This window comes from Barbus barbus, assembly GCF_936440315.1.
Source record: "Barbus barbus genome assembly, chromosome: 6".
Lineage (NCBI taxonomy): Eukaryota > Metazoa > Chordata > Actinopteri > Cypriniformes > Cyprinidae > Barbus > Barbus barbus.
Genome location: NC_136734.1, coordinates 33,626,554 through 33,652,083, shown reverse-complemented (window position 1 = coordinate 33,652,083; position 25,530 = coordinate 33,626,554). Strand labels below are relative to the sequence as shown.

At 37.1% G+C, this 25,530-nt stretch overlaps 3 protein-coding genes across 4 annotated transcripts in view; 2 read left to right on the top strand and 1 right to left on the bottom strand.

Annotated features, from left to right (window-relative positions):
- The window catches only part of LOC306870993 (phospholipid transfer protein C2CD2L-like), a 36,608-nt gene extending 21,701 nt beyond the window's left edge, over positions 1-14,907 (top strand). The window contains exons 3-15 of the mRNA XM_079418630.1: positions 4,319-4,414; positions 5,878-5,997; positions 6,346-6,459; positions 6,958-7,071; positions 8,046-8,148; positions 8,452-8,584; positions 9,364-9,428; positions 9,577-9,698; positions 10,602-10,773; positions 10,870-10,974; positions 11,775-11,905; positions 12,436-12,673; positions 12,765-14,907. Of these exons, the coding sequence (XP_079274756.1) occupies positions 4,319-4,414; positions 5,878-5,997; positions 6,346-6,459; positions 6,958-7,071; positions 8,046-8,148; positions 8,452-8,584; positions 9,364-9,428; positions 9,577-9,698; positions 10,602-10,773; positions 10,870-10,974; positions 11,775-11,905; positions 12,436-12,673; positions 12,765-13,018 (1,767 nt within the window). The 3' untranslated portion in view covers positions 13,019-14,907. The remainder of the gene's footprint in view (positions 1-4,318; positions 4,415-5,877; positions 5,998-6,345; positions 6,460-6,957; positions 7,072-8,045; positions 8,149-8,451; positions 8,585-9,363; positions 9,429-9,576; positions 9,699-10,601; positions 10,774-10,869; positions 10,975-11,774; positions 11,906-12,435; positions 12,674-12,764) is intronic.
- A 1,909-nt stretch (positions 14,908-16,816) lies between these two features.
- LOC306871364 (histone H2AX-like) lies at positions 16,817-17,530 on the top strand. The gene has a single exon (XM_079419220.1). The coding sequence runs from the start codon at positions 16,901-16,903 to the stop codon at positions 17,327-17,329; it is 429 nt and encodes a 142-aa protein (XP_079275346.1). The 5' UTR covers positions 16,817-16,900; the 3' UTR covers positions 17,330-17,530.
- On the bottom strand, positions 17,508-24,834 carry LOC306871363 (porphobilinogen deaminase-like). Of its 2 annotated transcripts, none has more exons than XM_079419218.1 (14): positions 24,641-24,834; positions 23,700-23,753; positions 22,805-22,877; positions 22,425-22,474; positions 22,216-22,271; positions 21,727-21,804; positions 20,944-21,021; positions 20,630-20,705; positions 20,319-20,432; positions 19,939-19,977; positions 19,169-19,288; positions 18,962-19,015; positions 18,745-18,828; positions 17,508-18,440 (listed from the first exon to the last, which is right to left on the bottom strand). In XM_079419218.1, exons 1-14 carry the CDS (start codon positions 24,665-24,667, stop codon positions 18,270-18,272), a joined length of 1,074 nt encoding a protein of 357 aa, XP_079275344.1. In that variant the 5' UTR covers positions 24,668-24,834; the 3' UTR covers positions 17,508-18,269. The 2 variants fall into 2 exon arrangements, with proteins under 2 accessions (XP_079275344.1, XP_079275345.1); XM_079419219.1 differs by lacking the exon at positions 24,641-24,834 and adding an exon at positions 23,840-24,518.
- Between the last annotated feature and the right edge of the window lie 696 nt (positions 24,835-25,530).

Genomic DNA, 25,530 nt, shown 5'->3' with positions numbered 1-25,530 from the left:
CGAACATCTCCGGGGGTCCTCATGGTGAGAGGAACACCAATCGATGAACAGGTTCCACTTCAGAGCATAGGCCCGTCTTGTGGATGTGCACGTGCTGAAGCGATAGTGAGTGCTACCTCCTGGGGTAGGTCACCTAGAACCTCCGCGTCCCATCCAAGGTCCATACGTGGAGTTTCCACAGGTCCGGATGCGGGTGCCAGAGGGTGCCCTGTCTCTGAGAAAGCAGATCCTTCCTCAGAGGAATCGGCCAGGGAGGGGCTGTCGCGAGGACCATTGAGGGTGGTAAGGGAGGAGGAGCCAGAAGATTTGTTTCGGGCAGTGCCTTCCACGATCTTGTAAGCTCCTCATGCACTTCCGGAAAGAATGGCACCGGAGGGGGGCGCTGAGAACCAGCGTGACCCCTCCCGAGAAACCACTCGTCCAACCTCGAAGGATCGGGACGCGGTGGAGGATTCCATACGAGCCTGACATTCTCGGCGGCCTGGGAAAGCATAGCCATCATCTCTGGATCTGGCTTGAACAACGCTACCACACCCGAAGGGGGCAACGCAGCCGAGTCGTCATCCCTGGAGAGAGAGCGCTCACCCTCCGATGCAGCGATCGACATCTGGTCGTCAGAGGGGGCACCGAAGGAAACGCCTGGTGCACCCCGTCCAGCAGAGGGCCCAGCACACTCCTTCGGCAGCTCCACCGGCTGCAGAGTGCTTGAGGGGTGAGGAGCTCCACTTGGGGAAGCCCTCACCGTGATCCTCAAATCACCTCTGACTCCACCGGATGCAGCGCCACCCCGGGTGCCGGGACGAACGCTGGATCGCGGCAGAGGCAGAGGGACTCCGCCATGTTTGACATAACGGAGTCTATTACGCAACTCCGAGATGGTCATGTCCCCACAAGAAGAACATGAACCATCCACGAAAGCTTCCTCAGCGTGCTGAATGCCCAGACACGTGAGGCAGCAATCGAGACCGTCCTGAGGCGCCAGGAAACGACCACACCCAGAAACGCACGGGTGATAAGACATCTTTAAAAAGACGCGATCACCCATGTTACTCTTTTAGAGAAATTGCTCTTTCAGAGAAATGCTCTTTTAGTGCTGAAGCACGCAGGGGAGCTGGCCACCGCACACTCCTAGTGTGGCTGTCAGCTGGAAGATGATCTTTTTCTCCCGTCCGACGTGGCGGCGTAACGCCCGCACTCGCTCGCAGAAACACTCTCTGGAAGGGGAGAGCAGTAGCTTCACCACTACCGCTCGGCTCCAAAGCAAAAAGATAAATTAATGCGGTGCACCTGCTGCCTCTTATGCTCACGCTGTGATCAGCGGCAGCTGGATGCAATGTTCGCATGCCAATGTTCATTGGCTCGTTTAGTTACACTCGAAGTGGATTGGTCTCTCTGGCGAGATCCCAATGTCGTCGGTCATCCGACGTGACTTGGAGTGACCGACTGAATGGGAACTGAAGCCCATATAAAATCATATAATCATATAAATCAAATAAAAACAATTCACACACAAACTCATTTCTAATAATTCTAATCAAGTATGATTAAGTATAATCATACTTTTCATTCAGTCATAGTTTTTTCTATAGTTGGCTGATGTTAACATTGTGTCCAGTCAACCTATTGACATTTTTTTTTTTTAAATTCAAAGCATATTTTAATCATTATTTTGAACATCACACCAATATCAACAATGATTTAAGACAATTATTTATTAAAATACGATCAAAAATATGTATAGGCTTCTATTTAATGCAGAAAATAAACTTAATTTGTTTTTGTTTTAAACCATTTAGCCTATTTTTGTTTATCTGTGTGTTATACTGGAGACACAAAGATTGTTATGTCAAACAACATCATGCAACTGAAGTGAACGGGTGTCTCTTTTAACATGAGTTGAATCTTTTTGTTATCTTGTACACAAATGACTAAGTGTTGTCTGTATGGATGCACTAACATGCACATGGTCATGCTTGTGTATATGTGTAGGATGGAAAGATGTGTATGAAAGAACATATGCCAGTACGGTAGGGGATTTGTGTTTTCTCTTCCTCCTCTCCAAGAGCTCAGGGGCTGAGCCAGTAAATGCTACCCAGTCAAACATGTCCTCTTATCCCATTGGCTGAGCTACAAAGAGAGAGAGAAAACCTAAGTCAATTATCCTGAGCTCCTCTAATTTCAAAGCTCTGAGGTACTTAAAATCTTACTCTCTGAGATATACATTTGTCTTGAATTTTAGTGCTTGTTCGTTTAGCACTGAAACGATTGTGACCCTTTAACTCAAGGGTTTTGCCCGGTGAGAATGTACTTTCACATTAATCGTCTAAAGACAAGTAGTTACACAACTGTTACATGCCAAGAGTTTGGTATGTTGTCAGACAAAATCATGAACTGAAAGATAAACCCTCCAGTATTTTATGCTTGTACTTTCCATGTGTTCCATGAGTGGATTTTAATTCAAACTAAAATATTTTTTTTCCTTTTTAAATAGAGGGCACATTTAAACTGTCTTCAAAACTTTTACCCATGCCTTCATTCTTTATTTTTTTTAAACTGCTTTTAACATGCTGTTTATGTATAGTTGTTTTACCTTTGTCTCAAAACCATATCATAAATATGAAAATCCATCATATAAATTTGAATAAATAAAATAAAATAAAACCTAATCACAAATGTTCATTATTTACTGAGCAAAAATTATTGATTGTTATTTTTTACACCAATTACTACTGTAAAAGCTTAAGATATTGAAAAATGTGTTTTTTAAATTTAGAAATAATATTGTCAAATTATGTAAAAAGTAGTGAATAAAATATTCTGTGTATTTTTAGCATACATAAAATGTTAACTATAAAATTTGTTTAAAATGTCTGTCACCTTCATTTCCACCACAGAATGCTTTTAAATACAATACTGACGTGGAACTCTTCATTCAAAATTACAAATTACAAAATTATTTATTTATTTTACTGTGGTTAATTCTCCAAATTAAATAAAAATGAATTGACTATCCCTTACAATGGCAATACCATGGCCAAGTCATATTATCAGAAGGGCAATTACATATGATTTTAAGTGGTACTCCAAAATGTGATTTTATGGTGATTGTAGAGTATAAGCCTCATATCTGTTTACTTCAGCTTCTGGGTGACGTTTCTCTCATGCGTCAGGCTTGTCATCTTCAGCCTCAATTATATATTCTTTTGATATGACAGATTCATTATGGCATCTTCTATTCAGAGCATCAGTCATGTCGGTTGTGATGATGAAAAACATAATTATTTACACACCCTCATCTTGTCTCACAGTATATGAAATAATTTAAGAAGAAAGCTACAGCGATAGTTTCCCTTGTTATGTCCATCAGTGACAGCAACAGCCGCAGCAGCATAAGTCAGTGTTCTCCGCAAAGTCTTGTGGTTATGCTCAGTCATTTCCATTACCACACTTCTCTCTTGCCAATCACACTTGGCCAAGGTTTCTGGCCTGCTGCAATATCCTGTCATTTGCAGAGGTTTTCTTTTAGTGTGAGCAGAGGCCGTTGCTCTCATCATTATCTTTATTTGGGTGTTTTACAAGCTTATATTAGATTAGTGTGTTTCTACCTGGAGTCCTGGCGTGCGATGTATGTTGCTTGATCTCCATTTGTGAACTGTGGAAGTCTGGCTCAAATAGGTACATTGGCAGCTTGTCGTCATGGCAGTCTGCCATGTTCGCCTGGACAAAATGATGTCATATCCTGAGTATGCTATTCGCTGACCAATGTTTTTGGCTAGAGATATTTGTGAATGTGCGTGCTTAGGTATATATGTGTGTGTGTGTGTGTGTGTGTGAATGTATTGTTGTCTGTATTAATCTCTGTAATTGGTACATAATTTCCCAAACGTGAGCAAAATCTTTAAGAAGTTAAAATATAGAGGAACCTGTATTCTTTTCAGCTCAGCTGGAATGACGAGTGTTTTATATTTCCATTCACTTTTACTGCTTATTGATTTACGGCATTTCTTAAAAATGTCTTTCTTTCCTGCAGTTGCACTTTACATAATTGCAAGAGATGGATTGTGGGGAAAGTAAAGCAGATGATATTGCAGTGCTTCCTTTGCCTGTTTATCATGCTACTTTATGCATAGGTGGCTGGGATTTCTGTTTTGAAGTTGTGAAGATTTATGGATGCACTATCATCTAGCTGCTTGATATAAACATGCAAATAGACATTTAGCCCAGGAGACATATCTGAAGAGTGATTGCACCCAGAAATGCTTTTTCTTCCCTGATTTATGTGCGGATGAACTAACTGACAATTTCCATTTCTTCTCAGAGCTCCATTCAAATCACCTTTGATGACAGTCTTCAGCTCCCAACTTCTGCATCCATTGACCGTGTGACTTGCACTGACCAATCAGTACGCAGCATGGTAAGCAGAGAAGACCCCAAATAAAGGTTACTGATTTGTTTGTGCAATCTAACAAAAAATAAATGTGCAAATATCTAAGCCAAAAAAGGAAGAAAGACGTGTGTTACAAAAGATGCTGTTCTTTTGAACTAAATCATGAAGAAAATATATAATCAGTTTCCACAAAAATATCAAGTTGTTTTCAGCATTGATAATGATAACAAATATACAAATGATTTCTAAAAGATCACGTGACACTGAAGACTGGAGTAATGGCTATTAAAAGAATTACATGTTCAAATATAGAGAAGAGTTATTTTGATTGTAATAATACAATATTACTGTTTTTACTGTATTTTTGATCACATAAACCCTAGTGAAAAATAAATATACTAAAATGTATTTCATGCAAAGTATACTAAAAATACATTTACATTTGTAAATTTTGCAATAGTACTTTAAAATGACTAAATGTACTTTTAGTACACTAAACTGGTATACTTAAAGTCTGCTGAATTGGAACAACTAATTTTGTACTTAATGCACTTTAATTGTGAGGAAGTAGTGCTTAAGTTCAACTAAAGTTATACTGAAGTATATTTGATTGTGTTAAAGCGGGACTGTTGCAAGTATACTTTAAATGTCTTGCATTTAAAGACTGATATTATTAAAAAATCATACAATCCTCATCAATAGTGACAATGAAACACATTTTAGGCTTAATATTAAGAAATGTGCATTGTGCACTAGTACTCCAAATAAAGTTTAATTATATTTTCTATATTAATAACTCTCAAGCGATATGTAAGTAAATATGTTAATAGATTTGAACTATTCTTAGTATAAATGCATTTTAAATATATGACTTTTTTACTGGGGAATTCAGCTTTGAGACTAATTTCAAACACGGTTAAAAATCAAGCCATAAAAAAAATGTATGCCTTCATGTATATTATATGAATTGTCATATGGTGTGAATTTAGGACTAATTATGATTTAATTATAATTTTGTGTTTTACATATAATTGTGAGTAATTACAGTAATACATTTTTTTTGAGTGTCATCTGCATACTCTCTGAATGAGAGCAGTAATAATGCACACATCCTTGCAGTAGTATTCATTTTCACGCGCAGTTATATCCAAAATGATTTTCAGGCATATTTAATATATTTGCATTGACAACGCCCTTTTTATTTGCATGCGTATGGAGGTAAATTACATATCCATTAAGAGAAACACGCACCTGATTTTTTTGTTCATTTTTAGACGCAATCTTCATCCAACCACTTTAGTAGATCAGCTCAGACATTATGTGTGCATGCTTTTAATATTTTTTGGATCAATATGTTTTAAACTCTTAAATCAGAGCTAATGTGTCCATCTTATCGAATTGCATTCAGTATATATTCAGTCTGTTTTTAATATACCATGTTGTGTTCAACTCAGCCATTATTTGTCAATCATACCCTCAACCTCTTCCAGGTCCTGCAGTGCAATTGTTCGGTCAGCACAGTAACATACCCCGTGACTGTCACTCAGCAGTCACCTGCAGCCGTTTCTATGGATACCTACCAGATCACGATGAAGCCCATGCAGGCCCAGGTAAAATACAAATGAAATGGATTTGCATCTGCGAGTTTGCATCAGTCTGCATAGCTGCACACTCAACTTTCATTAGTCTGACGTCTCCTGCCACTGTTCACATGAATGAGCCTCTCACTTTGCCAGTTTTTTTCCATCTCAATAGCTTAATGTAGATTGTGAGGTTTAGTGGCTATGAATATTGCATGCGATACTCATCTCAAACAAACGACACCACTTGATGCACAGTGCCATAGTTTAATGTTTCATCGCTTGTTGGTAAAAAATGGAGCAGCCATTGATGAATATATTACTTTTGCAAATTCAGCATGAAATAGGAGTTACAATATTATGTATGGACTTCTGTAGTTGCAGGTCTGTCTTGAGGAAGTGGAGGAAGAGGGTCTCCTTGTGTCCTGGACTTTTTCCAAGCAACCTCATCTCTCTTTAACCGTAACACCATGCCAAAGAGTCCATAAAGAGGTAAGGGAGTAGTTTTGGTCATGTAGGTCTTGTTCCTTTAATCTTGTGACATATTGAAGTGAAGTGAAGTGAAGTGACATTCAGCCAAGTATGGTGACCCATACTCGGAATTCGTGCTCTGCATTTAACCCATCCAACGTGCACACACACAGCAGTGAACACACACACACCGTGAACACACACACACCGTGAACACACACACACACCCGGAGCAGTGGGCAGCCATTTATGCTGCAGCGCCCGGGGAGCAGTTGGGGGTTCGGTGCCTTGCTCAAGGGCACCTCAGTCTTGGTATTGAGGGTGGAGAGAGCGCTGGACATTCACTCCCCCCACCTACAATCCTTTCCGGCCGGGGACTCGAACCCGCAACCTTTGGATTACAAGTCCGACTCTCTAACCATTAGGCCACGACTTCCCCATATTTGTAATAAAAAATATTACAAATACGTTTGCAACTATGCATATGAACAGAAATATTTTGTTTGTTTTTGTCTTTAGGGCTCTGACGTGGAGGTGGACAGTGAAATGATTGCGGCGCTGGTGGAGGACACACTGTACACAACACACCCTGCCATGATCCTCAACCTGAGAGCCTGTGTATCAAGCCCTGCGGTAAAAATACCAGTATCGATTGCTGTATCACACAGCAGGGGTTGTGACTGTATAATGGGTCAGTGTGGCGAGTGTTTGAAACACTATGACCAAGGTTTCTGCTGGCCCTGTAAAGGTCTTATACGTCTGAATTCACCCTTTCACAAATTAAGGCCTCAGAAAGGTCTTAAATCGGAGCAGAAAGTCATGGGATTAGATGTTGCATGCATTGCTAAAAAATGATCTTCCTCACGATTTTTGTTTTGTTTTCCAATACAAATATTTAAAACAAGATTCATTTACTTGAGATGCAAAATAAAGATATGAAGTTTTGTTTTCTGAAAAATTGAGCAAAATTGATTGAGTTTGTTTGGAACGAGAACAAATATGTGTCAATGGTGTATGAAAACTTGTTTTTCCTTTGAATTAATTTGTTTATCCTAGGTCCACTGGCAGATACTCACTTCATTTTTATCAGTTTCATAGACAAGAAGCTTCATGTCATTTTTCTTTTCAAGTAAATGTATCTCGATTTAAAAAGTTTTAGACACGCACTGGGAAATAAGGCAAATATACTAAGGAATAGCATCGCCTTTTTGCAATGTTGTTAAAGGTATTTTCATATTTTAGTGGTTGAGAGCAAAATAATTTAAGCCTCTAAGTCTTATTTTTTGTAAAATGAATTAAGAATTAATGGAGATCGGTGAGAAATTGTATTTTCAAGTGTTGCTAATGCGGTGCTTCATAGACATTTACATATTGACAAAAAGGCCTTTAAAAAGTCTTACATTTACCTTAAAAATCCTGCAGAAACCCTGTGTGACAGATCTATGTGCATACTGTATATTTTGGTTGAGAGTATTTGACGTATGACATGCAAGGTATCTGCACTAAACATACAAGATATGTAATTAAAGTCAACAACAAGGAGAAAGGAAAACTCAAAACATGACACATTTCATGTTATAAAACATGTACATTCTCTGTTGTTCTAGTTTCCCAGAGAGAAGCAGATCAGTGGTCTGAACTCTCCATCTCAGAGCACGCCTGTCAGGCGCATTTTGGTGCACCAACTCAAAGCAACCAATGTCAAAAAAGGTACAAAATGATCATGATTCTTCAAATCTTTGTGTTAGAATTTAAAAAGTGCCTACATATTTACACATTCGGCTACTCAGTGATTTGCCTGAATGGCTAATTTACTGTTTTGTAAGGAAGCCAGTTTATTAGGCTGTTTCATATTCATTTTACTTCAGATGTATTTTAGGCCACTTTACATAACAAGAGTTCTTAAAATTTTACAGTGGGTAATATTTTTTAAGTTTTTGAATTATCTTATGTTAACTCAGAAACTCTGGATGTGAGCAGTTTATGATGCAGGTTATGTTCATTATTTTCCAGGATGTCAGACTCATGTAGGAGAGCTTTGTTGTGTGCTGAGTCTGGACACTCCTTCCATTGAATGGAGAACCGGCTTCCGTACTCTTTCCCCCTGTCCTGGAGCAGCCCTCCACTGGACTGACGACTTCAAACTGTAAGCACACTATTCTGCCATCATTATTGTACAGTAGATATAGGTCAACATAAAGACTGAAACTAAATGAATGGAGTGGGTTGAAACACTCTAAGTGAGGTGTTGACATGTCTGACTCATAGGAAATGTTTCTTATAATGTCATATTCTATTAGACAGGGTCCTTTTAGTTCATCCAAGCAATTTAACTCTGTGCTGCAGGACTAGATTGATAATCCAGTGGGATTTTCTAACACCATCCATTTAAAGGTCAACTTCACCACTTCAGTTTGACACAATGGAGTGTTTCCATCAAAGTCTGTTTATAATGGCAGCCCTTCTGTCATGAATGAAGGTGTGAAGCTGTGAGCAGCTCCACCAATGGCTCTGTGAATATATGCAGCAGCCAACTCCCATAGAAACAAAGAGCTGTTTAGCACATTTAATTACAGCCATTCCCAACACATCACTACTTCCTGTGATGCCAATTACCAGAATGGCCAATTTAATTCTCACAACCAGTATACAGATTGCTGCTTTGGGGCCAAAGGGGGATATTTAGTCTACCACAATACCGATATAGTATACAACAGTTTTATAACCTAAAATCCAGTTTCAACTGTTTAGTCTTTCAATTTAGTCTTTTAATAATCCAGTTTCAACTGTTTAGTCTTTCAATTTAGTCTTTTAATAATACAAAAAGTCACTTCGTCTCAAATGTTCAGTACTACAAAATTAAAGTTTTCTGTGTGTGCATCCTTATTTACTTGTGATAAATCAAAGTCTGTTTTTATCAATTAGCGAAGTAGGACCAGAAACCAAAGAACTCAAAGTAAGACTTATGGAGAAGAACAGCAAAGGAGAACGTGAGTCCCCTTTCAGTGCCTATCATTCAATAGTTCATCCAGCACTATAAGAAATGGATTGATTTCAGAAGATCCGGTGAATGATTAAAGACTGATATTCTCCATTCTGTCTGTCTGTTGATTTTGTTTTCTTTTTCCTGTTTGACAGAGTTTCTGCCTGGTTGTGCTTCCTTACAACTGGATCTCTCTAAAAGAATTCCTAATGGACATCATAAACTGTCCATCGCACCAGGACATGGTCTGGCTCCAACTGCAGTTGTAACATTAGAAGTAAGAACAGCATAAAGTAGAATTCAGATTTTATATTTTATTTACACTGATGTTCAAAAGTTTGGGGTTGGTAAAACTGTTTAATCTGTTTGTAAGACGTCTTTTATGCTCATCAGAGTTGTATATATTTGATTAAAAAAAATACAGTAAAACAGTAATATTGTGAAATATTATTACAATTTAAACTAAGTATTTTCTATTTAATATATTTTCAAATGTAATTTATTAATGTGATGACACAGCTGAATTTTTACCAGCCATTACTCCAGTCTTCAGTGTCACGTGATTCTTCAGAAATCATTCTATATATTTATATTCATGATAAATGTCTTTACTTTCACTTTTGATCAATGTGTCCCTGCTAAATAAAAGTAATATATTTTGAAAAAATATATTTAAAAAATCTATTTACCCCAAATGATAGTGCAGACAGACAGAGAGATAGATAATTCCCATATATAAAGTATACATATGGATGGCATGATTTCTATGTTAACATGGCAGTCAGAATGTTTAAGGCTTCTGCCTACCTTGTGTTCACTTTCCGAACACTCTGATATGTCCCTTCTAAATGTCAAAGTGAATTATTTAATAGAAAGCATATCTTATTACAGTGGTCTGCATTGTGGATTGAATGCTCACCTTATCACTGATTAACACGATAACTGAATTATTTCTTTATTTAACCCAGCACTTCAGTTCACACTGTACTTGTTACACACATGTGCTTACAGGTACACACTTAAATGCTCTGAATAATAGTTGTGTTTGTGAACACAAAGTAAGCAAAGTCAGCTCAAAATGATTTAGGAAGATATCAGTGGCTGTACTAAGCATAATTGTAATTTCTTTTAAAAAATGAATTATTTTTAAGGTAATGATCTTATGTTTCTGCCTCCATAGCTGTTATATTTGGAGTCCAGTGATTTGCGTGCATGTCAGAATGCCACTCCTCTGCGATCCTCAGTCACCCCCTCAAAGAAAGTGGACGTTGATCGGACCATCATGCCCGATGGCACCATAGTCACCACAGTAACCACCATCCAGTCACGGCTAAAACTGGACCGCAAACTAGGTAAAGAACATGCATACTATTCTGTCTACATTGTCCAGTACCATCGAAGTGGCTGGGCGGTTTCACCCTATCCTATTTCTTCCTCTGTAACTGCAGGAGACTCTCCGTCTAGGTCTCCCTCAAAGGTGGAGGTGACTGAAAAGACTCCCACCGTGCTCACAAACAGCTTGCAGAGCACCAGTACCAGTCCCACCCCCAGCAGTGAGCTCCACATTAACATTTATTTTTTTGATGCGTTAAATTGATTAAAAGTAAGAGTAAATACATTTAGAATTTTTACAAAAGATTTCTATTTCAAACAAATGATCAAAAAATCCTGAAAACAAATGTATCATGGTTCCTACAAAAATATTAAGCAGCACAACTGTTTTCAACACTGATAAACATCAAACGAGCATTTTAGAAGGATTTCTGTGGTATCATGTGACACTAGTAATGTAATGGCTGATGAAAATTCAGCTTTGCCATTACAGAAATAAATTACATTCTAAAATCTATTCAAATAAAAAAACTGTTATTTTAAATTGTAACACCATTTCACAATTTAACTGTTTAAATGTATTTTGATCAAATTAATGCAGTTTTGGTAAGCATAAGAGACGTATCTCAAAAACATTAATAAATCTTACAGACTCCAAACTTTTAAATGGTAATATATATCTTCATAATCTTTATAATTTATAAACTTTTTAAATTTTGATAATTAAAATATTTATAATTGAAATGTTACAAGTTCACAAAATTAGTACCACAAATGTATAAATTATTTATATTGTTGTGTATATTGTTATTTTTAACAATATATATTTTTTAATATTTTTAATTTATTAAATATAAATATATTATTTATTATAAACAAATTTTTGTTCATATTAACATACATTTTGTAAATATTATTTATTGTATATAGATAGATAGACTTTTTTGCAGTATAATTTGAATGAATAACTAGAAAGTTTGTGATGCTGTTGTGTTTGTGCCTGTGTGCTATTTCCAACCAGAAGGCACCCTCCCTAATGGGCTGGATCCCGTAGCAGAAACGGCCATTAGGCAGCTTACCGAGTCGGCCAGTAAGGTACCCAAGAAGACACCTACTAAACGCAGCACTCTCATCATATCTGGGGTGTCAAAGGTCAGAGCCTGAACATCAAGTAAACAGACATTTCTAATCAGTGTCATAAAAACATCTTGGTTACAGTGAGGCAAGCGTCTAGGGAAAACGATTACGAGAACAGTCTCTTTAGAGCTTCCCCAGGGTAATTTGTTTGTTTAGTCATCTCTTTCCGTCACATAATGTTGATGTAACATTCATCAGGACACTTTTTTGTTGGGAAGAAACATTACATTTACCTAATGTTGACTTCCTTTTAAACATTGTAATCTATAAATTAATTAATCTTACTTAAGTAAGTAAAGTAAATTTGTAAATCTAAATGTCATCACAAGCTCAGTCGTCTCATATCACATCTCAAAAACCATCAGAACGTACTGATCCGTTTGCCGTTTCAAATTCACTGTCTGACCTGACAGGGTTCACAGAAGGGCTAATAGCAGAGCTGCTTCTGCAAACACACAGCCAACATGTTGTCTTCCTCAGCTGTGCCTGCAGCACATGTACATGAGGAACACTGTGTTAAAACTAATTTTCTGTCCTTCCCTCAGGTCCCCATTACTGAAGATGACTCAGCCTTATCAGTGGGCTACGCTGCAGCAATGGACGCAGCCCTACAGGGGGGGCATTCTCCCAGCGGAGCCCCGAACCACCAAGGAGCATCCACACATCAGGAAGCAGATGAGACTACACCGTCTGACGTTTCCGAGCGACCGTCCGTGGATGATGTGGAGTCAGAAACAGGATCAACAGGAGCACTGGAAACCCGTAGCCTCAAAGACCACAAAGGTGTGAACTTCTTTGGAATGTATTTTTGATGTATTCATCATAAAATTTATTTTTATGGTTTTTATTTATGTGCATGAATGTTCTGTTTTAGTGGGATTCCTCCGCAGTGGCACCAAGCTACTATTCCGCAGGAAACGCAAAGAGAAAGACCCCAGTTTCAGTCAGTCCCACGAGGACGTCTCAAACCTGGACAATGACTCCTCCACAGCCTCCTGCTCCTCCACCAGCCGTAAAAAGTCTGGAAGCTTCTCTCGTCGCCTCATCAAGCGCTTTTCATTTCGCTCGTCCAAGACAAAGGGCAAATCCAGCAAAGCCAATGGAGGGTCCAGCACTACAGATAACTAAAGGAGAAATAAGGATGAGTAAGAGAGACGGTGCGGGCACCAGTCAAATGAGTGTGGAATTGGCTACAAATTTCTCCAGAACTTGTTATTTATGTTATATACTGATTGTCCATAACCTAGTGGGGTAACATAATACTTCAGATCACATTGCACCCTGGAAGCCAGCCTTGTTTTGGTGTTGTTGTTGTTTTTACTGGAACACCATCATTCATCTACGATTAAGCTATTCAGGATGGAAAACGCCAAAAAAAAAAAAAATCAAAGGATTTGACTATGAATGCATCGCTTACCTAATTAATATGATCAAGCGGATAAAAAGGCTGCTTTTGTGGATGATCATGAGCGAACAAACTTGAGAAACTCAAAATGGACGGGTGTCATGTGGTTATTGAGCACAAGGGGGCAGCATAGAGCAATGACTATTGATGCCTCCAACACTGTCGCTATGTGTTGTTTTCTTATTTATTTTATTTCATCAGTTGCACTTTGGATCTCAATCTGATTGTTTACAATGCTGGGGAGCTCTTTTTCTGTCGCTTTTTTTTTTTTATCATCTTTGTGTATCGTTTACTGTTATCAGCACTGATTTATTTCTCCTGAGCTCATTAGGAGTATTTCCAGAGTGTGATATGCTAAGACATGCTGTGAGCTTTGTTCTCGTTTTGCTGTTGCTATAGCATTTAGATCAAGGGATATTATGCCCTGTTTTCAAATAGTGGTACGTTTGACTTTCATTGTGGCTTAATGATCTTTTATAATGATGTTTCTCTTTGTTTAAGAAAACGGAAACGTTCATAAATTACTGTAGGCAGGCATATCTCACTAAATTACGTTCGTGTTTTGGTTGCAAAGTATAAGCCCTTCATATGACAAAAGGGATACACTACAGGAAAAAATGCATTTGTGTATATTTATCAATTTCCTCAAATTATTGTAAATGTAGAACCTATTGAGCTACATCAATCTGAATCTGCAGCGGAGGAAAGTGCTATTTTCAGGGTCCGCGTGAAAACAAACCTCAGGGGATAACTTTACTATGAAAAGATAAAAATGTTTAGTCGTTTTATCTATCTCATTTTTTCTTTCAGATATGGCTTCTTGAACAAAACAGGCGTTACCCCAGTAACATACAACCCCGTTTCTTCTTTTTTATTCATTTATTTGCAATAAACTTATCCAGAGGAGCGGGCATCCGTACGTGTTTTACTTAAACACAAGTAGATTTTATTCTTGGTAATTCCATAGATGGCTTTTATGATAGTATGGAGCAGAACATTTTAATATTTTTTCAGATAAACTAGTAATTCACGTTAAAGGTAGTTCACACACAATTCTAGTATTATTCACCTCGGTTTACTTTCTGTGGATCATAGATGCATCATGCAGTGGTAAAAATCTCTTTACCCAGAGAGATCTCTCATAAAATCTCTTTGTTTTGCACGACAGAAAGTCATAGAGGTTTGAAACAACTTCAGAGTGGGAAATGGACACAAATCTAATTTTGGGAGAACTATCCCTTTAAGGAATCTCTTTTGCTGTATCCCTCCCCATCCCATATGATCGGTGCATATTTCAGCATTTGGTTCTACTACCAGAACTCTGGAAGAATGATAACTGGTTGTCAAGTTAACAGACTCTATTTACTACATGAAAACATTTACCTATAAAATGTTGACTCGCAATTCATGAATCAATGACAATGCACTTGTTTGCTATAGTTAGTGTAACTCCTGGAGCATAAAGCCTGAAAATGTTATATGACCAGAATGTTATGATAACAGCGAACAATCTAAAACGAAGGCAGTGGACCTTCTAAGGTATTCGGAGCTTTATATTATTGTGGTTAATTTGATGTTTAATTTATTCTGAATAAATTATTTTTGAAAATCCATCCCTTTTTCCCTCTTAACTACATGACTTGAAAACGAGAAAAAGGCCAAGGGAGTGTGGCGAGTTGAAAAAGTGTTGCTGTGATTAAACCACCGCCAAGATTTATCAAGTAATCTAAAACTATATGTTATATATAAAATATTTCATATCAGCTTAACCCTTGTGCATCAATAAAAAAAAGTTACACTTGGGTACATAGTGGACAAAAATGTCCATGTCAAAAAAACAGTCATAAAAATTGGAAGCTTGGGAGCACAGACTTAAGTTTGGTCTCATTTTAAAGAAGACCCATGGCAGATTATTGTTGAACTAAAAAAAAAGTTTAAAAAGTGAAACCAAAAAAAAAGTAAAAAATTATACAGGTTTAAGTTTATGAAAATGATTTATGAACAATATTTTATATTTAATTTTATGAATATTTTATATATGAAACATGTTAAACTCTAAACCGGCTAGAGAATCAAAGCCATAAATCTAAACAAGTTGTGTTCCAAATTTGAGGTTGATATCTCAAAAAATGAGCTTTCAGTAAAATTTAGTTTGGGCGCAGTACCAAATTTTCCCCATTAGATGCCAGCAAAACTCCGCTGGAAAACACAGTGCTTGGATTTGTGATTTGCAGTAGAGTTTATCTCTTCTCAATTTTTACAAGAACACACACGTACACACATGCAATTTTTTTTAGTTTGTATGACACACATACAAACTACACTCTGACATCTATACCAACACACCCACACAATTATAGCTGCATTATTTATCCAATTGGCTCTATAATATGCAGAAGCAGAAAACAGGAATAAAGCAAATATTTGCTTTATAGACCCTTTATAGACCAAACCTGAAAAAATGGCACCATCTGGTAAAAAATTTAATTTTGTAGCCTTGCCAACAGAATGAAAGCCTATTAACAAAAATTGCATCATTATAGAGTTAAATGGCACTGCGATTAAAAATAGCAGTTTTAATGGGTTTCAATGGGGACATTTTTGTCCAAAAGGCGCTGAGTGTAACAATTTTGTGTACCTAGTGCATAAAAATTGTAAGCTCGGGAGCACAGAGTTACGTTTGGTCTCATTTTAAGGAAGACCCATGGCAGATTATCATTGAAGTAAAAAAATAAAAAATGAAACCAAAAAAAGTTATAGAAGTTTAAGTTTATGAAAATGCTTTATGAACAATATTTTATATAAAATATATATTTTATGTTACATGTTGAACTGTAAACCTGCTAGAAAATCAAAGCCATAAATCTAAACAAGTTGTGTTCCAAATTTGAGGTTGTGTTTGGGCCCAGTACTAAATTTTTGCTGGTGCACACAGTGCTTGGATTTGTGGATTTTTCTTTCTTAAATATTACAAGCACACACACAATTTTTTTATGACACACATACAAACTACACTCTGACATCTATACCAACACACCCACACAATTATAGCTGCATTATTTATCCAATTGGCTCTATAATATGCAGAAGCAGAAAACAGGAATAAACCTGAAAAAATAGCACCATCTGGTAAAAAAAAAATAGTAAAAGACTAAAATGGACAAAAATGTCCATGAGGGTGCACAAGGGTTAAACAAGAGAATTTTGTCTGTGTGTGGGGGGGATTTGAACTGTGTTCAAATTCAGAGGGAATGTCTTCAATTGGTTTGAATTTACCGCGCAAATTTGATTGACGTAGCAAAAGACCAATGGCATCACAGACGAAGCGTACGAATCAATCAGATCGCGCACATTTAGATGCTCTCGGATTGGTTCGTTAGTTTGCGCTGTTTATGCACTACAAGTTCAAGCCAATAAGAGAATACATCCGCTCTAGGGTTGGCTCTAACAGCCAATCAGGGCCGCGCTTCACTGCGCGTATCCAATCATAACGATGGGCGGGATCATACAGCCTTAGTTCAGTCAGTCCTTAAATACTGCAGCAGCTCTACAAATCGACTCACTTATTTCTTGTACAATCTGAAGAAAGACGTTTCTCGAAGAACATGTCTGGAAGAGGCAAAACCGGAGGAAAAGCCCGCGCCAAGGCTAAGACTCGCAGCTCCCGCGCTGGTCTGCAGTTCCCCGTCGGCCGTGTGCATCGTCTCCTGCGTAAAGGCAACTATGCTGAGAGGGTAGGTGCTGGTGCTCCCGTCTACCTAGCTGCCGTCCTTGAGTACCTCACCGCTGAGATCCTCGAGTTGGCGGGAAATGCAGCAAGAGACAACAAGAAGAGTCGTATCATTCCTCGCCATCTTCAGCTGGCTGTCCGTAACGACGAAGAGCTGAACAAACTGCTCGGTGGAGTGACCATCGCCCAGGGAGGTGTTCTCCCCAACATCCAAGCTGTGCTGCTGCCCAAGAAATCTGGCCAGGCTGTCCCCAGCTCCGGCAAATCTGGAAAGAAGGGTTCTTCCCAGTCACAGGAGTATTAAAAGCTACACTGAACTGAGTTAACTCGCCCAAAGGCCCTTTTAAGGGCCACCCAATTATTCAGAAAAGAGCAAATTCCATGTTTAAATTTTGGTGGTAGTCTGTATCAAGACTTTTAGCGTATTCAACTTTTTTTTTTTTTTTTTTTTATGCAAGTTTGCTGTTGTGAAAAAAGTGAATAGCGGTGTAATCAGTGGTCTTTATTACATTAACTTTTCATATTGATACAATTGCAGAAATTAACATTGGTCAAACAATTTGCTGGTAACCTGATCACATCTTGAAAAGGCACACTGGGATCAAAACTATGTAACGTTAGCCTATTCTAAATATAAAACTTAACAAGCCTTTTTCTTTAAATTGCATATGGCAAAGAATCTTACATGGAGCCCAAATTTTTGAACTGTCTTAGCACCTCATTGTGATTAATGAATATTCAGCATCATGAAAATGCATCATATTAAAAACAGGATATGCTGTTAATGCCATATTTTGTGAGGTATATTAAGGTAAAATATACTCAATTCTATATTAAAAACCATGGCCACATATAAAAGGTAACCATCTTGACCACCTTATTTTCAAGTGGTTCATAGATGAAAACGGCAGTCTGGCATCATTAGAAATGGAAGACTTCACATGAATTCTTCCAGAACTCTGCCTGAGAGGAGACAACAGTAGTAGAAATGTCAGTGTCTTGTGTATGAACCAGAAAAATTGGTGCTGCCTCATTGTTAAACTGAGGCACTGAGGTATAGTATTCAAAGTGATTTGTTGGTTGTATTTACATACAGATTTATACAACCAATCAAGGTTGTATTTAAGCTCTGGAGATTCAGCTATAGAGCGTATAGTTGAGTGTACGGTTTACCCAAGTTAACAGCATGTAAAAGCTTCCAAAACTAGGTCTAATACTCCAGTGCACAAAATGTAAAAAGCTAGCTATCGAGCATCATTTAGTTTCCTGGCTGTTGTGAGAATGTCTTTGGCCCCCTTATTCAGGAGAGCATTTGCCAGATCCATTCCCAGGTTCTCAGCAGCTTCGAGGGCTGATGATGGTACATTGTTGGCAGTGACTCCAATGTGTACACACTCCTGTGCATTCTCGCTCACCTGATAGAAACAAGTTGGAATAAAGTTACAATACTGTAAATTATAGATAATGCAAATACTTTGACATTCAAGAGTTTGGGGTAGGTAAGATTTTAATTTTTTTGAAAGAAACTTCATGCTCACCAAGCCTCATTGATTTGATAAACAATACAGTAATATTGTTAAATATTACAATTTAAAACAACATTTTTCTATATATTTTAGGAGCTGAATTTTCAGCATCGTTACTCCAGTTTTCAAAAAAAATCATACTAACCCCAACCTTTAGTATATACATATATATATATGTATATTTAACCCTTACTTTGTCAATTTCCACATTCGTCTGCATAGTGTCCTTCAAGCAATCAGCTCCATCCAAACTATAAACTGCTCCAGTCAAATACAGCTGAAACCAGAAAAAAAGATAATTCAGTCTATGCTATACAAACAGCAACACTTATTCAGATTTGCATTGTGTGAAGTAGCATAATAACATGCCACTGAATGTCTGTAAATGTAGTTATATTTTGTCTCTTTACCATGGACCCTTTCACTTCTGTATGAACAGCAACAGGCACACTGCAGCCTCCTTCCTGAAAGCAGAAAAAGGGAATGAAGAGCAGTATTAAAACCATAAAACTGTTAGACTACATAGAATGCCCTCAGGATAAAGTCAAACTGATACGAACCACACGCAATGAGAGCTGAGTTTGTGTGTGTGTGTGTGTGTGTGTAAAGAAACCCACCAGCTGCTTAAGAAAAGCTCTCTCTGAGATGCACCGCAGCACTGTGTCTGGATGGTGCAAGACAGACACCATTTCCAGAATGTCTTTATCTTGTGCTCTGACTTCCACTGCCAGTGCTCCCTGATGAGAAGACGCATTTCTGTTTATTTACAGACTGACATTTACTTAGGACACACTTCTGCAGGTTAATGTTACAGTGAGTACGCATACAGAGCAGGCTGATTACAAATGAAGCATTATGTTTTATGTTTATGTACAGGGTCTTACAAAGGTTTTTTTAAGAAGTATTAGTTTGCCCTTCCACAGAGATATTCAAGCCTTAAACTATTTAGTTAGTTCGTTTGTTAAAATAAATTAAAAAGGTAATGGAGATGGAAGTTTTTTTCAAACTAATATTTTGTTCCATTCAGTGCATTTCCTAAATTATCTTTACTTGGTCTAAAAAAAACAAAAGTCTTAAATTTACTATCATAAAACCTGCAGAAACCCTGCATGCAACATATTACCAAATAACTGCACTTCCATGGCTTCAACCGTAAACATAATTTGTTTCACAGGTGTTTCCTTTAGTGTTTATAATGTGCACTAACAGTTGAGCTGGCAGCTGCAGGTGCTTATATTCTCGCATGAACAACAGTATGAATAATACAATAATAAGTACATTGCATGACGGATATAAACATTGAAAAATATTTGCTACTAAATCTAGTGCATGAAAACCTAATTCAACTTCACAGTTTACGAATGGTTGTGCATGTTTGCAAACTTACCTGGCCAACAGCATACATGCAATCTTCAGGGCCCAGAATCTGCAAATTATACAACAGATACTATAATATATGCATTATAAATAAATCTATAAACACTGCTGTAGTCAACAGAGACCTCCATATTCAGAATTGTGATTAGAAGTTATGGGTTTTTCCCCCATGAATATGTTACATTCTTGTTATACACCCATATCATGTCTCACATGAAATATATTTTTTGTTAGCACTGAATGAGGCCATACTATGAGGCCAGTACGATTGATATCAAATTTTTTTTTTCATAACATTTTATATTTTTTGTCTTTTTCGATAATCCATTACTCAGATGTATGTCATTGTATATAAGAAAACATCTGCCACTACACTGGACTTTAACATACCTGACTGATTCTCCTTTCCCAGCCCATACGCTTAAGGCCTGCTGCAGCCAGAATAATGGCAGCGTAGTCGTCCTTTTCATCCAGCTTCTTCAGACGGGTGTTTAGGTTCCCTCTCTATAGCAGTAAGGTCAAGGAGGAAGACTCTAGTACCGTTAAAATGCTATACACAGTATAGGGAAACTGGCTGGTGTAACAAATACTCAGGAAACATGTGCTTGCTTTGGCAGTCCATCAAAATCAATGATAAAGCTCCTGCCATTACTAATATATAAACATCCACAGATGCAAAAGGAAAGGTAAGGGCAGGATACAATATTTTCAAACTCCAGTTGAGGGAATCGTTTCTTCAGCTGAGCTGCTCTGCGAAGTGAACTTGTGCCAATCACACTGGGGGAAAAAAAAAAAAAAAGAGAGGTTTCAAAATGTTTCCGACAGCTTTGGTTACATAACTGCATATAGCTGTCAAAACATAACATCTATGGCAGAATGTAGATTCTGAATTAAATTCCATCACCATGAAAACCACTGATCTCCCTTGATTATTGGGTCATCAATCAAATTCTGGAGAATAGATGCTGGCACTTTTATTTGGCATGATAAGATTGTTAAAAAATATAGAGCTCACCTTTTCTCTGGCAAGTTGTCTAGGGTAAGTCCAGCATTCTTTGGATGAAGCACCACTGCATCATGGGGATTTTCCCTCCTTCACAAAAACAATACACAACAAATCAATCACAGCTCAAACAGGTTTTTAATGTACCTACTACAGTGCCTTTGGTAATTACAAGTCATAAATATGCAATTCATAAATTAACTTTAAAATGAAATAAGATTAAAAGACTATTAATTAAATAGATATTAACACTATGAGTCAAAAGTTTGTATTAAGGTTATTATAAATTTATTATAATCATTTATTTGCATTTATTTTAAACTTAGAAAAGTGAAAAATTACAATTTAAAGTAACTTTTCTATTTTCAATAGATTTTAAAATGTAATTTATTCAATTAGTAATACTGCTGTAATTTCAGCTTTGCAATCACAAGAATAAAATATATTCTAATAAAATATATTACAATAGTAAACAGTTATTAATTTTACATTATTATAATGTGTTACAATACTCGGGTCGGATCTGGAGCACAAAAAACCTGATTGGGACATCCCTATATTTTACATCATTATAAAATTTTACAATATTAGTGTTTCACTGTATTTTCCAGCAAATAAATGCAGCCTTGATGAGCATAAAATACTTCTTTCAAAAACATTTAAATACAGTAATTATTCAAAAACTTTTGACTGGTAGTGTAAAATCATAAACCAACTGATTCATTTCAATTAAATTAATAATTAATTGAAAAAAAAATATATATATTTGTTAGATGTTGAGGTTGTGCTCCTTACTGAAGAATGGCTCCAATAGTGAATCCAGGGGGCAATGAGGTAGGTAAATCCTTAAGAGAGTGCACCACAATATCCACTCTAGTGATGAATAAACACATTAAAAAAAATATATAAAATTCACCAACCCACACACTATTTCTATTGCATGCTTAAATAAGGTTTATTTTAAAAAATACATCAACGAGTCAAATCAAGTCTAAGAGTACTGCTTTCACATCCTCTGATGCAGAGTGTTGGAGACTTCACAGTTACTGTATCTGAGCAAAACTGAAGCAAAATGTTCAAGAGAAAACAAGACTGAGGTATTCAATGTCATATCAATAATACTGAAAGTCAATCTAAAGCACTTTACGGCATAATCAATTGAACAATATAAATGTTTTTGTATTCTAATGAAGGTTTAGAGAGGGGAACCTTCATAAGCTGACATGAGAACATACTTAGCATCAGTGTCCTAACAGATGCTCAGTTCTGAATCATCAAACTTACTCATTTCTCTCGAGGGCATTCTCCAGCTCTTTGGTAAAGAGGCTCTTTTCGCCAATCTGAGAAAATACCGGTTTAAAACATGGTAAATCGGACACATTTGATAGCTGATAATGGATTTTTACATATTGGGCAGCACACAAAAGTTCAAGGGCATTTCTTCCTACCAAAACCTGACATAATGGCACATGAAATTGAGGATGGAGTTCTACCTTTGATAATGCAGTATCCAGGATTTTGTCCCCAATTGTAGACATAGCAACTGAAAAGCACACAGACAAAAAGGTTAAGGGCTGAATAGTTGTGCACTGGCTCCTATTCTGACATCATCATTCATGTCTTTTGACACAGACAGTAGGATTCAGCAGTGAAGCGGTCGTATAGATTACACATTCTCAGCAGAACACAATCGCACTCTGTTCTTAGACAAGCAGTGAGTGCATGAGGACAAGAAAACGTGTGTGAGTATGTGTGTGTGTGTGGACAACTCATACAGATAAAAATCTATGCATCTGATTAAAAGATACAATAAATACAATACAATTAATGTAGAGGTAATTCATGCAAATTATAGCAGGCAAAATGTCCTCACCTATTTCTAGATGAACGTCTGGATAAAGCTCTTTCAGTCTGCCAGCCACACTGTCTGTTTGAATGCGAGCCAGCTGAGAGACACACACACAACCTCATTATTGAAGATACAATTCAATTACATCAAGATACAACAATTTCATCAGTCATAACGTTCCAGTTCAATATATGATGCAAAAGCATGAATAAATTTGCGAGTGGCTATGTCACAAGGTGCTTTTGAAGATTCTCTATAACTTAACTTTTATGATTAAATGTTAGCAGTCACTCCCAGCAATCATTATGGCGGCACTGATGGGCAGTTTCTATCTGATTAAAGCACACGGGTTTCACACCCATTTCCATTTTGTTATCTACCCTCGCTTTATAACGGTTCCCTAGAGCAGAAAATATCATTCTATATTCTCTTCAATTCAATTTAAACAGCATGTTTTCTCTATTTTTGACTTAACTGACTCCATTTATCATTTCAACTGAGCTTGCAATAAGGAAAACCTAAAATAATGGTCCATGTCAAGGGTTGTCAGCCTGTACAGACTATGGGACCCTCAGCCAACCAAGTGATGGGAAAAAAAGCTAAATTTCCTCAAGAGCACTTTATAATACGTGTCATTAAAAATGCATATTTTATTAAACTAAAATTACTTTATATAATGCTTATTAGATTATTAGGTAATGTACTGTATACACTAACATTTATATATACATTTTTCACACAGTATGTCGTTTTCAAAGTGGAAAAAATGGTTATAGTTCATTAACACTGTATTTAATATTTAACATGAATTGTTCAATTAGTTTATAAAGTTGAATGTAGAAAATACTCTCATTGAAAGATGAAATAATTTTTGAATAAATTACAAAACAGCATAGCTGAATGCCTCAAGAAACATTACCTGGCTCTTCCTTGTTCCCATGCGAATAACCCGACTGATTTTGCCATTTCCTTCCTGCAAGAGAGAGAATATTACAAAATTTCACAATAATGCTCACCTCAACTCTTCCAAATAGCAAACAGGTTTAATCAAACTCTCACTCTAATATACTTAAATGGCCCTTCCATGTTTTTTGCAGACACTTTTACAGCTCAGGCTCCAGAAGATGTGTCAGGTCCAAGGCCTAATGAATGACTGAATGAGTGAGCAACTGGTGGAGCGGGTTTCTTCTTCTACAGCATTTCCCCACACCCTGTGTTTCTGGGCAGTGCTGATAAACTAAAAGCTCTATGCAATGCATGTAGTTGCGGGTCAGACATATGCTGACCACAGTTTGACCAGTTCAGTTGTTTCACAACACTGATATTGTTTATTTGGACGTTCATGTTCAGAAAACACTATGACAGAAGAGGCTAGCTAAAAGAGACAAACTGTATAGAGCTTCTAATAAAAATGTCATTTTTATTACATTGTGAAATCTCAATTTCTATTTATAAAAGGCTTAGCTATTAAACTTGTGCATTAAGAGACCTATATGTTTATAAAGAACTAAACAGAAGAAAACGAGCAATAATCTTGTTTAAGATATCGTTCATTATGCTTAATCAATTGCTAGCTGTTACATCACCGGTGCACTTGTCGTCAAAAATGTCTATTAAAGTATGACTCCCTAAAATAAAGCGTATCGTTTCTAAAATATAAATATCAAATACATTCGCCATTTTTTTACATAATCCTAAAAATTGCAAAATTCGCTCCTTGGATCCACATGGTTTCGACACCCGCCTATTTCCCTTTCCATCCACCAATGGAAAGACAGAACGTTTAAAATGACAGTTCAGCGAGCCAATAAAGTATCACTATATGCCAGTTGCGTTAAATCATGTAGTTGTTGCACTTACTTGAGAAATACTGACGTTCCCAGACATCTCCGCTTTGAAAGTGGAACGATCTGTTCCCCGAGCTGTATCGTCAAGGTTTTTCACTCATTTGCACAGTTGTTTTGGTTGAATGGCTGGTTTCGAGAATTCCCAACTGCTACCTCAAACTCGTGACCCGATTTCTGTGTGACCTAGACGGGATACTTCCGCCTGCCAAAAACACGCTGGTGTTCATGCTCGTCATGCAGCGCCACACAGCGCATACTTTAACCCAACGACACTCACGTCTCCACATATTGTTTTAAAATTAGTTATAATGACTTAAAATAGAATTTATAAACCAGTTTAATGCAAGACAGACAGACAGATAGACAGACAGATAGATAGACAGATAGATAGACAGACAGACAGACAGACAGACAGACAGACAGACAGATAGATAGATAGATAGATAGATAGATAGATAGATAGATAGATAGATAGATAGATAGATAGATATACATACAGACAGATAGGTAGACAGATAGATAGATAGATAGATAGATAGACAGACAGACAGACAGACAGACAGACAGACAGACAGACAGACAGACAGACAGATAGATAGATAGATAGATAGATAGATAGATAGATAGATAGATAGATAGATAGATAGATAGATAGATAGATAGATATTGGTAGTACTCCTCTTTAAGATGAATAGCCTGTTGTTTTCCTCGTTTGGATAAAAAGCATCTGCTAAATGAATAATTGTATAATGTAATGTTGTTTAAAAAAACAAGGAAACAGTGAAACAGAGCAGTTAATAAGGGTAAATAAATAGATAAAAATAGATATAATTTATTTAGAGTGTACATTCTTTTTTCATTAGAGGAAAAGAGGAGAGGGTCAAAGTGAGACGAGGCAGTCAA